General features: G+C 36.8%; 1 protein-coding gene across 1 annotated transcript in view; it reads right to left on the minus strand.

Moving 5' to 3' along the window:
• Positions 1–14,748, minus strand: part of si:ch211-26b3.4 (connector enhancer of kinase suppressor of ras 2) — a 160,802-nt gene that overhangs the window by 84,280 nt on the left and 61,774 nt on the right. Inside the window, exon 8 of the mRNA XM_007892010.2 lies at positions 230–298. Coding sequence (XP_007890201.2) covers positions 230–298 — 69 coding nt within the window. The remainder of the gene's footprint in view (positions 1–229; positions 299–14,748) is intronic.

A 14,748-nucleotide genomic window follows, 5' to 3' on the forward strand; every position in this document is an offset into this window, starting at 1 on the left:
TTTTAACAAACTGAGGATTTTCTCACCCATGATCTTGTCATTGATGGATTGAGATAAAGGTGTACAACAACAACAACAAATTACATCTGTATAGTTTCACATCGGGAGGATGACCCAAGGACAGTCAAGTATGTGCAGGATAAAAATGTGCAATTAGACACAATCAGGACGAAAGGAAGCTCAGTCACCAATTGACAGATAAACTCTTATAAAATTTTAAACTACTTACCACAGTTTGATGGTTGACTTGAATGACTTCATCTCCTGCATGAATCTTCTTGCATTGGTCTGCTGGAGACTGCATGCAGAGAATGTAATCATGTTAGAGACCTGAGAATAATTTAATGTGGATTCTCTTATTATGACATAAAGAATAAGAGTGAAGCTCTAATGTACTATTCCATTCATGTCACAAACTCAGCAGATCTCAGTCACTCATTAGCAATCATAGAATGACATGAAAAATAGTTTGAACAGACGAGCTTTGATCAGTGTAATGAATCAGGAATAGAGTACTGAAATACTATTGTACTACAACATACCATACAGTGAACTAGCCTTGCAGTACATTCACATGCTGTTGGATACCTTCAAGTATTTTCAGACTGTAGAAATAAGTGTGCCTCAGACAGCTCCACCATGTCTCAAATTACTGCCAACACTAATTAATGTAAGTCATCCAGTCAGTGGAAACCAAGTACTTTAGTAATAAAGACAAATTCAGCACTTCAACTAGCTGAGAACAAAACACTCAACCTCTATGAGAAACTGTAAGGTAATGCTGGTGCGAGAGCTACAGATACAGGTTGATTTGACCAAGTAAACAGGGAAACTAGATTTAGGGAAATAGAGGTAAATATAATGGTGAAAGATATTATAACCAGGAGGGGCTCATTATTTGGCATTAGAGACGGCACCCTTAACCTGAGGACAAGCAGGGAGGCCTGAGAGGAAGATGTTCAGCAGATAGAGGTGCATTGATGTTGTGATGTAATATGCCAGAAAAAGAGAAAGTTGTGTTCAAACACCAGTCAAGATAAGTGACAGGCGCAAGAACCCTGCAGCTGAAAGAGCTTAGAGTGCGTCAGAGCTATACTGTCTAGAGAGCCTTAATGTCTGTGAAGTCGACAAAGGAGACACCACCAAAGGACTCAGGGAAGTATCATCCAAACCTACGGTTTCCCTGCATTCAAAATGCATATAATTTAGAATATCAAAAATTAACAGAAATAAGAAACTGTAAAATGTATGATATTCATGGTAAAATATACTATTATATTTTAATATCGTTAAAGGAATTGGTCAGTCACGCAAATGTATACTTTCTTCTTCCTGCAGATGAAGATCAAGAGTAATCATTGCACTACAGAACACAAAGCAAACGCGATGACACATGCACCTACCTAGGCTCAGGTTAACTGCATCAAGCCGCAATAACTGGCTGATTGCTGATTGAAGTCCTCAAGTGTTTACCAGTGAGCAAAATTGGGCAGATTATATAACTGGTTAATACAAATTAAAATAATATTAACACCATGCTATTTTCCAATTAGTACCATGTCTGTTCAAAGAAAGCCTTTGTAGAAACTTATGACTCTTGAAAAATATGCGCCAATGTTTGGGCAGATCAGAGAGAGTTGTGCTCTGAATCTGTCTTTGACAAAACTGATGTGGGAACGATACTGACATCAAAGAGCAAAGGTGAAAAAGCATTACATTTTCTGGCGCTGGACATGCCTCACTTCAGTTGAATTAAATTTGATCACAAAGTATACTTTTGCAAATGCAAAACTACACTTTACAGAAAATTCTATGAAGCACTTTATGACGTTTTGATGTAATAAGGCACTACATCAAATGTAGCAATTATATACACACACCCACACACCTTTAGAATACTACTATGTATAATACAGTAGGCTCAATGTTTAGGAGTAAAACAATTCAAACGTAATCTTTTTAGTAATGAATTAAAACAAACAGTAATTTTTCTCTTGAAATAATACTTAGCTCAAGTCACACATACTGTGCTTAAAAATCTTACGGAACTTATTTGCTGCAGAATAGCATGAGCACATCTGCAATAGTACAGTCATAGCCCAAGCACAATTTCCATTGTTGAGCAGCTGTTTGTGGTGGAGCTTGTGACGGTAGCCATCTGTTAGGTGAATGCAAATATCAGAAGCAATTAGATCAGACTCGCTATCACATGTTTTATATTCGGTGCAGATTTTTCTTTAGCACGTCAGGGGTTAAAGAAAGAGACAGATGAAAGAGGCAAGATAGAGGATTGACAAGAAAAATAAATAGTTAGAGATTACCCAAAGGAAACGATGACCAGTGACAGATGAGAATGAAATGGAGAAAACAGGCCAACAGGGTGGCAGAAAAATTGAGAGCAAGAATCGGTTAAAAATATATATAAAAAGATAAAGAGAGTAATAGCAGAACAGATGAGGATTACAGTATTAAAGGAAAGAGAAAGCTGATGATGTTAAGTAGAAAATACTGAAACAGAGAACTACCAAAAAATGAACTTATTTCAGAAATTCATTATGAAAGATGGGGCTTAATGGGTTCGGCAGCTATTTAAATGTGACTCACATATTTAATTGAACCATTAAGTGATTGTAACTGTATTGTATGTTAATGATATCATACTTTGTCCGATGTATTGTATCAGTCTTTATGACTTTAATTGATTTTAATGGTACCTATAAATTTTAAATCTTTTAATCTACGTAGTTTAGACAGCATAGTTGGATGAGTCACATAATGGAAACATTAAAGGTAGGGAAGCCAGTTATACTAATGTGAGAATATCTAGGTCAAAAATGACTTCCAAAGGTCCCCTATTTCATTCTGTTGCAGGGATGTTTCAGCACACGTGCGTTTCACCAGCAAAATATTTCACCTGATTTGAAAGGGAATTTTTAAATAAAGTACTAATTTCACAGGCATTCAACTGTGTGTTTGCAGCAGCACTATTGTGGGGAACCTAAGCGGAAATCAATGGTTTGAAAGCTCCAAGACTAAACAACATGAACAATTGACACTGCATTGAACATGGCGAAAATGAGTTGGTAGGGGAAAGGAAGAAAATTATGTTAGGATTGAATCTGATCCAGTGTCACATGATGTCAGCAGGACAAAATAAGCTGAGGGTCCAGTATTAATGTTAATGTTGACATTCACTTTTTAAAAACTTAAGCTTAATGTTGCAACCCCAGATTAACATAAAACGGCATGTTTCAAACCGATGATCAATATGAAGAAAATACAAATCAAAACATTGTCCTTAGCTCGAATGTAATCTGAAATATTTTATCTTCTTAAATTTTTTATACAGTTCCACGGACACACTACACTTACTAACACATACTAATTACACGTTTATTGAAGCTTTGCTAGTATTCTATGAACACTGTCATAGTAATGTCCTTCCTCTGAGAATGAGTTGGGTCGAGGGCTGCAGGTTTCGTACTAAAAAGGAATAATATCCTTTATCCTCATGAAAGGAAAGGTGATCTCTATTCTATTTTAAAATATTCCTTCCAATGGTGCTGTAAGGCCTTTCCCTTTGTGTGAAGAGAAGGCCGTTAACCCAATTCTTGCCAAAGGCCACGTATAAAAGTCCACCTGTCAGGCAGAGTGGACCTCAAATATATTTGAGTGATAGAAGATTTGGGTGGTAGTGAACTTCCTGATGGCAACACTGAGTTTCCTAATGTTGCTGCAGTAAATTCTCTACTCCCTTAGTCCCTTGTCATCTAAAGTGGATCCTATTCTTAGATCATGAAATATTATGACACCGTGATGGCAGCTTTGTTTTCTTGTAGTTCAGTTTTCTCTTGTTACGAATCTGGTGAATATGAATTTAATGTCATACATAATCCCAATATGATCACCAGAATCTCACATTGTTTACATTGTAATTACATTTCAGCGCCTTGGGACGTCCTCCTGACGTGAAAGGCGCTTTATAAATGGAATCTTGTTGTTGTTGTTGTTGTTGTAATCTGTGCAAACAGGGCTAGGTTTCTACCAAAATATAAGTAAAACATGTCCATTATCTCACAGCAAATTAACTTTCTCCTTCGTCCTATTTTTCTGTCATTTTTATTGGAGTAAAATCCAGCAATGTTACTGAGGGCAAAGAAGGACAATCATTAACAAACAATAAAATGAAGCTGGATATACTGTCCCAAATTACAGGATATTTACCACCTTTCATTAGGACTTGGTTTATACAGGAGCAGAATTTACCTTCTTCAAGCTTCACATTCTGTTGATATCCATCTATGTCAACAACAGACTTACGAATGAATAATGTGAATGACACTGCGGTGCAGAGCATTTTATATGCAGTCAATGCCATCAAATGATGTCCTGGATATTTGACAAGCTATATATATCAGGCTGAAGGGGAGGGGGCGGTGATTATTTTAGGTGCTTATATGATTCCCTTTAAACTGTCAAGTGTTTGAAGTGCTGAACATGGCACTGAGACGTAGGTGAGTTTCACACAGAGACAACATTGTTTTTACTTCTAATGGTGTGAAATATCATGGTGAGGGATTGTGAAAATATTGCATATGGTCATAATAAGTATACTCTTTATAGGCTCCAAGATGCTACCCACGTGAAGTTATTGTTATAATCTAAAAAAAACACTGTCAGATAGCCAGCTCAAAGATTACATATAAATTGCTGAAAGTTCATTGAGAAATTCAGTGCTAGAATTGTAGGATGTGTTGGTACTAAGTCCATATGTTGGTGGTAACTACATGTAGGTACAATCACCAGCACCTTACATGAAGCAATGTAAGAGGCAATTTTGTTGGTCAGCCAAGTGTCTGACATGTGGGGAAACCGATCACCATGCTTAAGAGTATCCAAACCAAACTGAAAATTCCATGCATCCCAACCACACGGGAAAATACCAGGGAAAAAATTGTTGGAATGGAATGCGCACTCTCTCCCTGGAGGGACACATCCTGCTTACCTAATTTTGAAAAGTACTAGGCGCAGGTTGGCAAGAGCCAAGGCTTGAGGGACCACAGAGTATGCGTTGGGGTAACTGCTGGACTCGTCATTTACATAACCGTTCACCACTCAATTCAGAATCAATTCAACAATTCCAATACAGCTCGTGCAGACCTGGGCATTGACCTGGGCATGGAATGCAAAGTGCTGCAATTGAATCCACTACCAGATAATAACCTAAACTAGCAAATTATGTCCTGGATATTTGACAAGTTATTTGGTAACCTCTGTCTATGCGTCATACCGCTCAACCATGCTGATTCCCACATGTATCCTTGGTGTCATTTTACGGTCAAAGCCTTCTGTTACGGTCAATGCAGAAACCTGTTCCCTCTGCTCTTCATATTGTCTTCAAAAATATTTTTCTGTTCTTGCCGCCTTTTTAACTTTAGAGAAGGGCTCTAAAGTTTTTATAAATAATGATATCAATTGTATTACCTACCCTGAAATCAATTTTAAAAATCTAATCCTGTGAAAACATCTACACGCTTTGTCAGCGGGAAATCTTGTAAGTCTATTTGAACTATGCTCTGCTATATTTTAATTGACTTTGATGACATCTTACCACGATAGGTTGTCCAAGCTGTCTCTGAAAAAATGGCAAGAGAAAGCCTGGATTTTTCAACAGACGTTTTGTTCATATAAATAATGAGACACTCCCAAGATCAGACATAATGATAGGTTGGAGTAGAACACGTGTTTTGAAAGCTGGGATTTATTCAATCTACAGAAGTTAGCTGCATTTTCAGGCTGGGAAAGACAATTGCCATCAAATACTTGCAGCTTGTTTTTTAGTGCCGCTACATCACTCTATTTCAAAATGTTTAAGGCACAGAAGGAAGCCGTTCCACCCTTCAAGCACATGCTGGTGCTTGCTCGCCACTCCTACTGGAGCTACCTATCCTACCTAAAATATTCACCTCTTTTTTCCCCCATAACCTTTTATTATTTTTTTCTCAACTGTTTATCCAATTCCTCTTTAAACACCATTCCGAAATTTTAGAAATCAAGTACAGTATTTCATTTCCTTCCAGACAAATTCGTCTCAGGCACTCACCACAACTCAAAGCATTTTTTGTGCATTATAGACTTAGAATTCCCTCAGCTCCATCGACATCTTCCATCAGTTCAATTTATTTGGACTGAACACTGTGTTGTTATTTGTCACTCATTGAACAACTCATACATTCCACAATGCTGTCACCTAGTCTGCTTGGATTATCAATGTATTATCACTGTATTTTTTTTAATTTTACCATCCTTAATTAACTGTTTTGCAAAACTGCATTTATTACAATGCTGCATCTAAACAATTACTTCAGGGGATTAATCTTTTTAGTGCAGCTTCAGTCAAATAAATGTGATCTTGACACTGGGAATACATGTGTAGTCTTCAAGGCACAATTAAACATGAATAAATAAAATATAATATAATAAATATAGAGTAAGCATGAGATAATATGTAGGGAAATACTAAATGAAAGTAAAGGTAGCTTTCTGTTAACAAACTGGTAAGTTCCTTAGGAGGCAAATATTTGGTGTCTTGCGATACAGAGCCAGGCTAACATAATTCCGATTTACTGTCATTAGTTTTATTGAGGCTTCCCAACGACTCCCCTGTACCCTGCAACACTACTGCTTTACTACATTTCATTATAATTCATTTTATCTCATGAGGGTGACTTACCTTGATGAAAAAGCAGAAGAAGATAGGTATCCTATGAAAACATCACTATCTTGATAAAATTGCACTCACTCGGACAGCATGGAAATTAATGGGGAATCATAGGGGGAAACAAATCAATAAAATCTGCTGACAGTAAATGCCCATTAATGGAACATAGCAAATCAGAAGCCTTTTCTTATCTCTAAATATTGCTTCTCATATTACTGGCTTACTGAATTCTGTGCAAATACTCCCTCGTGGACCTGCAGTAATGAACAAAGCTAGTAGCCATTATAACATTTAAGTAATTTATTGTACATTATAGGAGATAAGCAAGCTCATTTCAACTTATAAAAGGATTGAAATCTGAATGCTGAAAAGATAATCTAGAGCCCTCAGTCACAAATTGAACAATCATTGGCATAGACGCTGAAAAATATTTTAAATAATTCTTTATTCCAACTTTCTTGTCTATTGATAACAAACGAATAACTCCCTAGCTTGACCTAAAAGTCAAAACAAAATGACACGCTTAGAAATCCAGATTATGTAGGCTACAAACCAATAGGCAAGTATTCAATGCTACTATTCAATGTTAATGCTACTAATATACACATTCTTTCAGGGGAATAAAATTAAATACAAAAAATAGTAAACAGTGAATTCAAAAACCTTCAAATGGCTATTTCCAACATTGCAGGTTTTAGATAGATATGTTCTTACACAAAATTCTAATCTAGTGGTGAGTTTTGAATTACCAAACCAAATAAATATATACTATAATAAGCATAAAATTTAATATATTACCTTAGTATGTCATCAAAACTTTGCAAAGCGTTTCCTAGGATTTACCATGAAGTTAGTGACTATGTATTTGTAGGCAAACACGACAGCCAATTTAGCACATAGCAATTTCCTACAAATAGTTATGAAGAGAATGAATCATTTTATCTGGAGAATTGTTGGCCAGAAAACCGGGAGATTCAAAGTTACTGAATGCTGAAATGAGCAAAAGGTGTAAAAGCATCTGGCACATCGACACCATAAATCTTTGTTGCATCCATTTTATTATAGTGTCAACTGACAAGTGAACCCATAAATAATTGGCAAAGAAGTGATTTTTTTAATTACATTTTCATTAATCTTTACTGTGAGAATACTTTTTAATAACTGCTTTATAAATTACGTTAAAGCTCCAGATAAGATTCATGATCACCAAGTGAAGATTTTTGTTTCATATACAATAAAGACAATTGAAACAACAAAAATAATAAATCAATTGCCTTTATGCTAAAAGCTTTGACTCTCAGTCCTTAGTTGAGTTTTGATGTTTCAAACAGAAAGATCTTTCAGGTCCAGAATTACAATGTAATGTGAGCAGTAATGATGCAATTTGATCCAGATGAATTTGGCACAATACTGACAAATGGAAGTCCCTGGACAACCAACCCATCAGCCTCCACAAAACGGCAAAAAATGTAATGAGTCCTCCTCAAGCACAATAGAGACTGGTTTTACTCATTAAAAATGTACAAATGGAATAATGTTAACATCTGCCATCCACAGCAACCTCTCACTGAATAGTACCATAAGAGTAAAGCAGAATCAGCTAAAATTAAGCCATTGGGAAAAAAAATTCAGCAAAGCTTCTTTTTTTTTGCTAATCATTTTCCCTCTTCCTCTCTTGAAGACTCTTGCCTGATATAGGCCCAAACTCACTGTATCTCACTCAAAAGATAAATCATCATGTTTGAACCTAGACAGTGAATGGCTGCAAGACTATTTGATAGTCGAGGCTCTCATGTCTATCCTATTCTCATCCAATGTCTACACCTACACACGTTCAAGCAGAGGCTATTAATAGCAATCAGAAGTGAGAAAGTAGGCTGAATTTCTGCCTTACTCAGCTCAGAAGTAAAATTTGCCTACTCCCTTCCAAATATAGTCCTCAGTGACCTCTAATACCATATTAACTGCAGCACCAAACCAAATTATGTAAAATATTGACACAGTAAATACAATATAGGGAGTAGTGAAATATTTATTTTGGCCAAAACTTTAATCAGTATAGATTAATAAAAAATTGACTAAGTTCTTTGGAAAAGTAAGGTCAATGCAATGGAATAGGATGGGTTGGAATTCATCCACCATTGACAAAAAGTATTTTCTCTCTGTTACTGAAAAATGAGTCTGGGCCACTCTCACTCCTCAGAAATATCTAGAATGCTTTCACTTTAAGAAGGCAAACAAAAGTATTTTTAGCGCCTTAGGACATCCTTCTGACATGAAAGGCGTTACACAAATGTAATTTTGTATTGGATCTTAACTTTAGCATCTGTCTTTAGTACAACATCAGAATTTCTTGTTTGTACTTCTCCCAGCCATGCCACCCTGCTGCACCTTTCCACAATTTTCCAGTAAAGGTTTCAACTGTTTGATATAAGCTTTGTACCCCAACCATCTCCATTATCTTTCTCTCGCTATGTTTCATGTCCCCACAGACCCTGCTCTAAACCAGCCACTTTAGGCTAAGTCAAGGTGGGTAATTCGAGAAATTATTTTGCTTTCACTTTGCTATCTTGCAGTTTAGATAGACACTATCATTAATCAATAAAATAAACATAATCTTGGTATTGTTGTAAACACCTAGGTAAGCATCATCATAACAACATGGTCTCTCAGTGCTTATGCGACATGACCACATTATTGGAAAACAGCTTGGGCTGTTCCAGACATTGTATAATTCTCTAAGCAGCTGACAGGATGACATATAGCCTTTAATAAACATCTAATTAAGTAAGTAATCATCCAATTACTGTTCTTAAAACTTTGCTTAAGTTAAAGTCTAATTAATCCTGTTAGGCATTCTGTTTATATATGTGGAACTACAGATACATTTACAATATCAGTCGTGTCATTTCACACCAAGTATCCAGTCTCTGGGTCAGCCTTGATGGTTTTAGTGGACAACGCAGCAGTTTATGAACCAGGAACTCTCTGTTCCAAATCCCAGTCTATGCTGATTTTGCTCGTCTCAGCCGGGGTTATGGAGAGGCTAAATTGCTCCAGACATTCCCAGAGTTAGGAAGGAGAAAACCAGCCAGTGTTCCTGCTTGCTTTTCCTCTATTATGTGTGTGTGTATATGGCAATTGGGTGGGGAGAGGTCTGGCTCTGTTGACTTGCCGATGACTAACTGCCAAGGTTTACACGTGAACAATGGTCATGTGGGACGGGTACTGGAAGGTACCCAGCACCTGTGGAATCACACCCCAACAAGAAGACAACATTAGAAAAACATATTGGACACTGCATTTATAATAAAAAAAGTCTAGCTAGAAAGAAGAATTATCATAGTGCCTAATCATATCAAAACATCTCAAAATGCTTAGCAGGTCATTACTATCGAGTGTAATGTATTATGGTTTGTTCATGAAAAATATTTATACATTTGCACGATAGCCTCATCGCTATCAGGCTATATATAGGAAGTGCCTTTATTGCTATTTATCACAATCGCTTCTGGTACGAGTCTCCATCCATTATGCACTATTTCTCAGCTAATTAGACCAGACAGATAATGTTCCCAAGATCTCTGGCAATGTCACTCTGAAGCTAGCCCCTGAAAGGCAAGTGTATAATTCTGGGTGATCGGCCTTGGTTTTCTATCAATTATGTATCTAGCTTCTACACTCCACAGCTTTCCAATATTAGATGAAAATCAATAACTGGGCTTTGTGAGAAATAACAAGATTGAATCTGTAGTTCATCATTTACCTGAGATTAAACAATAAATGAGAAATTTGGTCTTGGGTTTAGAATTGTGGTTTGGTTTCAACTCACTAGATGTATCGGCTGTCACTCATTTTGAGAGATAGTCACTAAAATCATTTTTTGCCACTCAGCCTTCTATCATTTGTCCTTACACTTGAAAAGTACGGAGTGACAGCCTGACTTAATTTCATCCCTGTGCAAAGCTATATGCAACACAGTAAAGGCACTAGGAGACATATCTGGCTCTGATTTGCCCCCAAAGAACATTCAAGAACAGCAGAGCAGATGGTCAACAAGACTGTGTTACTTGGAGCACCAAATTGACACTTAAACAAAACACAAATATCCTTCAAATTATTCTTCCATGCTCCTCAACTGATTGCATTGCTGCAGGTCAGTTTGCCTTGACATCAGCCCATTGAACTGAAAGCTAGATCCTAATCATATAAATTACAGAGATAAAATCAATAAAACAACTGAAAACTTCTGTCAACTCAGCCAGCTTGGTTTGGATTTTATGAACAGCAGAAAGATCCATCATTTTGGAAACAAAATCAGAGTGGAACTTATTAAAGGCAAGAGTCATTTTTATTCTCTTTTTTGTTCGATTCTGCAAAACTCCCTTAGCTTGTATTGCAATACAATAGGTGGGGCTCAGCTATGTCACTGCTGTAATGATACATTACTAGATATTTGGTTCTGCTTTGGTAACTTCTGACTTTCTAAGATGTTAAATTTCATACCAGTTTGAAAAGGGCAACATTAGGTACATTGCAGAACACAACATTGTCATTGTTGTAGATCCACAGTGGTGCAATTGTAGGGCTTGGACATGGCCAAAAAAGTTTGCCTTCTGTTCCGAAAGTAAGCAGTTTCTATAAAGCAGAATGTTTCCCACGTTTCAGCGCTTTGGGACATCCTCCTGACGTGAAAGGCGCTTTACAAATGTAATTTTGTTGTTGTTGTTTAAAGGATTAAAACAATGGAATTATTTTATGCCCAACTGAATACTACACCTGTGATATTTAATTTAATGGTGTTTAACTTACCTTACCTTAACTTAAGTATTACCGAGCAATATCAAATCGCAAATGCACAAATTTATCTTCTGTAAACTAGAAGTGAGAGTTAACAGCTTTTGGCCAAAAAAAGCTAAACCTGATAACAACTTCCACAGATCCCAAGTTACATTTGCAACCCAATTAAAGTTTTCTCAATAAAGCAGGTGAGGAGGTTACCATTTTAATTTACTTTTCATTCAAATGAGCAATCAGATATCCAGTCATTCACAGAGACAGAAATAGGGTAACCACCATGACATCAGCTCAAGTTGTAACACAAACTACATTTTTAAGGTTACATGATATGAAGCCAAAACACCAGAGAATACAACATATCCATGTCATAAGAGCAAAGCTCAACATTATTATATCTTAATTATATAAATATAAAGGTAAATTAATTTCAATGAATGTTGAAATTTAAAAAAACTTAAGTGCTCCCCCACCCCCCCACTCATATTTTATAAAATCTCTATTTAGCGCTACAGCTACATTGTCTCTGATTTCTCCCTTGGTGCAGTCACGCTGAACCAACTTGAAAAGAAAAAAAACTATCCATCTGTTGCAGATGCAAATGGCCTGTTTTTGTTGGCAACAATGGGCTTGAGCAATTATCATCCCTTACTGTAAATGTGCAGAAGGAGTCGTTCAATGAAAATCAGATGTGGGAGTTTGAGTGGGAGGAAAGAGTGAGGGGGATGGAATGGGAGGGGGACAAAATGAGAGGACAAGGGGACTTCTACAGCCCCATCATCTGATGGTCATCTGTTTTTTTTCAGTGTAATTATAAGGGAGGTACATAATGACCAATTGGTAATTTCTCTCACTGCAATACACAGAGCCACTTTTCTTTAAAACTCTACTGCTAAAATTGAATTGTTCAATTTTTCTTAATAACAGCACCAATAATAAGGCAATATTATAACTATAATCTTCTAGTGATCGTTTTACTTAGCTTTTGTATATTCAGCATTAACTTTTATATTCAGTATTAACTATACCACTTGCAGATATCAAATGCCAAAACTGAGGGCCATGGACTGTAAATTGCCAGAGGGGGAAAAATGATGATTTAAAGGATTAACTAGGAATTTTGATAGAGATGCACTCATATTAGTGGCATCTGTTGTAACTCATTTTGAACAGTTCTGTTCATTCAATCATAATGGAATTGTTTCCTTCAATTAATAGTCATACATTCAGGCTAAGTGATGGTCTTTAAACCATTGCATTCCAAATAAACTTACTACTAAATCTATAACATTTATTATTTAAGAGCCACTGAAACGAGAAGAGGCTTGTGTAACTCTGCAAGTATTGGTTTGCTGTGCTATTAGTCCAGAGTGGGAAGAATCTTGTCTCCCCACCATGTCCCATTGACAAGCCAGGCAGGCTAATCAATCAACAGAGACAAGTGGTATGTTCTTTTCCTAAGTGACTGCATTCTTGTGCCGCAGAGGCCGGGAATTCTGGTAGTTGTGCTTTGAAATTATTGGGGGGGGGGTGAGAAATGAAATGCCGTTGGGTATGAGGTATCCTTTTTTCCACGTGTCACACTGAGTGAGATAGACAGAGGACAGAAATTGCCTTGGCTTCAACCAAAAACAGGGATGAGGTACACTATGTGAGTGAATTATTTAAAGGCAGTTTTTGAGCCCTAGCAAGAGCTCAAGTTGGCATGACTAGGACTCAGAAAAGTTGATCATTCTGAGGAGACCCACTTCATTTTATTTGGGACGCAATTGTCAATAGGAAGTCATGGCTACCTTTACGCATGTTAATGCATGAGAGCACTTTACACTCTACAGGTTCAAGGTTCTCCTGATGGGTCGTTGGCACTGCAATGTGAGTAACATCATGTCCTGCCGCAGTCAGAAAGCCTAGTAGAATGACAGTGCTGTCATGTTGAACCCATTGCACTGTCTGGTCCTGAAGAGTGTAACAGCTGCTGAAGATTTGCTAGTTGTTGCATATCTTTTTGGTGTATTTCAAAGCACAGCTAGCAGCAGAGATGGCATATTCTTGTCAGGTTCTGTCGGTGTTTGGAAATTAATTACAGGGAAATGCATTAATACCCCAACAATCATAACTCCCCAAGTTTTCAGATTGTTATTAAGGTTAAATTTATTTTTGGTTGTTAGATGAATATAGTTCTATATAATTCTAAAGATATGATTCTGTTGTGTAGGCAGTTGAAAAGAAATGCAATGCATCAGCCAACATTTTCATATAATTGCTATCAACATTTGGCCACCATCATACTTTTTTGCAGTTTCATTTCCTGCCAAGGTAACTCCATAACTGTTGCTTAATTTCACCCCAAAGCACGTTGCTTGAGAATGTATAGGAAGCATTGGAGTGGATTCTCTTACCCCCCCTTCTAATAGATTTATTTTGTTGTAAAGACATTATATCCCAGGAGCTTTCAATTCACTGTCAGCCAACTTTCGAAGCAGATCGTTTATGGCTAGTAGATTTTGTTTAGCAGAGCACCCTAACTCACATCACACATTCACATCTGTAGACCCACCAACAAGCAAGCACATACAGTACAGAAATATTAATGTGCACTTAGGTAATTGGCAATTAATTAGTCATTCCTCAGAACAATTAAGCCTTTGTGCCTATTTCACACTGTTTCAGGTTAAAATACACCACAGTTTATGGGGTATATATGCCTGACTCCTCCTGGTTACTTCTCTTTTGAGATACCCCAAATTAATTGTACTAACAAGAAGTTTTATAATGGTGCCCGATTTTGAATTGTGTAGTGGCTTCAGTCTCATAAGTGATGGCGGCTTTCTATTTTTTTAAAAAAAGCATTACAAACTACTCCACTCTACATCATATAAAGGACATCTGATTTTTATTACCTCACATGTGTTTGATAAAACTATATATATGTATAATTATTTTTTAATAATTGCTTTTGGTGACCTGTATAGTACATCTAACTGGCCACTGCTTCCCTTTCACAAGCATTCATTTTGCTAAATATATCATCCCTTTCACAAACAGTTTATGTGTCCTTCAATCACTTGCTTTATTTCTGAATGCATCCGCTCATTATCCAATATTTAGTCTCAACTCTAGTGCCGATTCCTGTTTTGATTCTCCGTGAAAGTTGATGTAGGATAAATTGCTAGTAAACAAGAGTGCTGTGTGTTTTATTTAGTCTTTGGGAATGTATCAAGGTGACAATT

This window comes from Callorhinchus milii, unplaced genomic scaffold (assembly GCF_018977255.1).
Source record: "Callorhinchus milii isolate IMCB2004 unplaced genomic scaffold, IMCB_Cmil_1.0 Scaffold15, whole genome shotgun sequence".
In the NCBI taxonomy this organism is placed as follows: Eukaryota; Metazoa; Chordata; class Chondrichthyes; order Chimaeriformes; family Callorhinchidae; genus Callorhinchus; species Callorhinchus milii.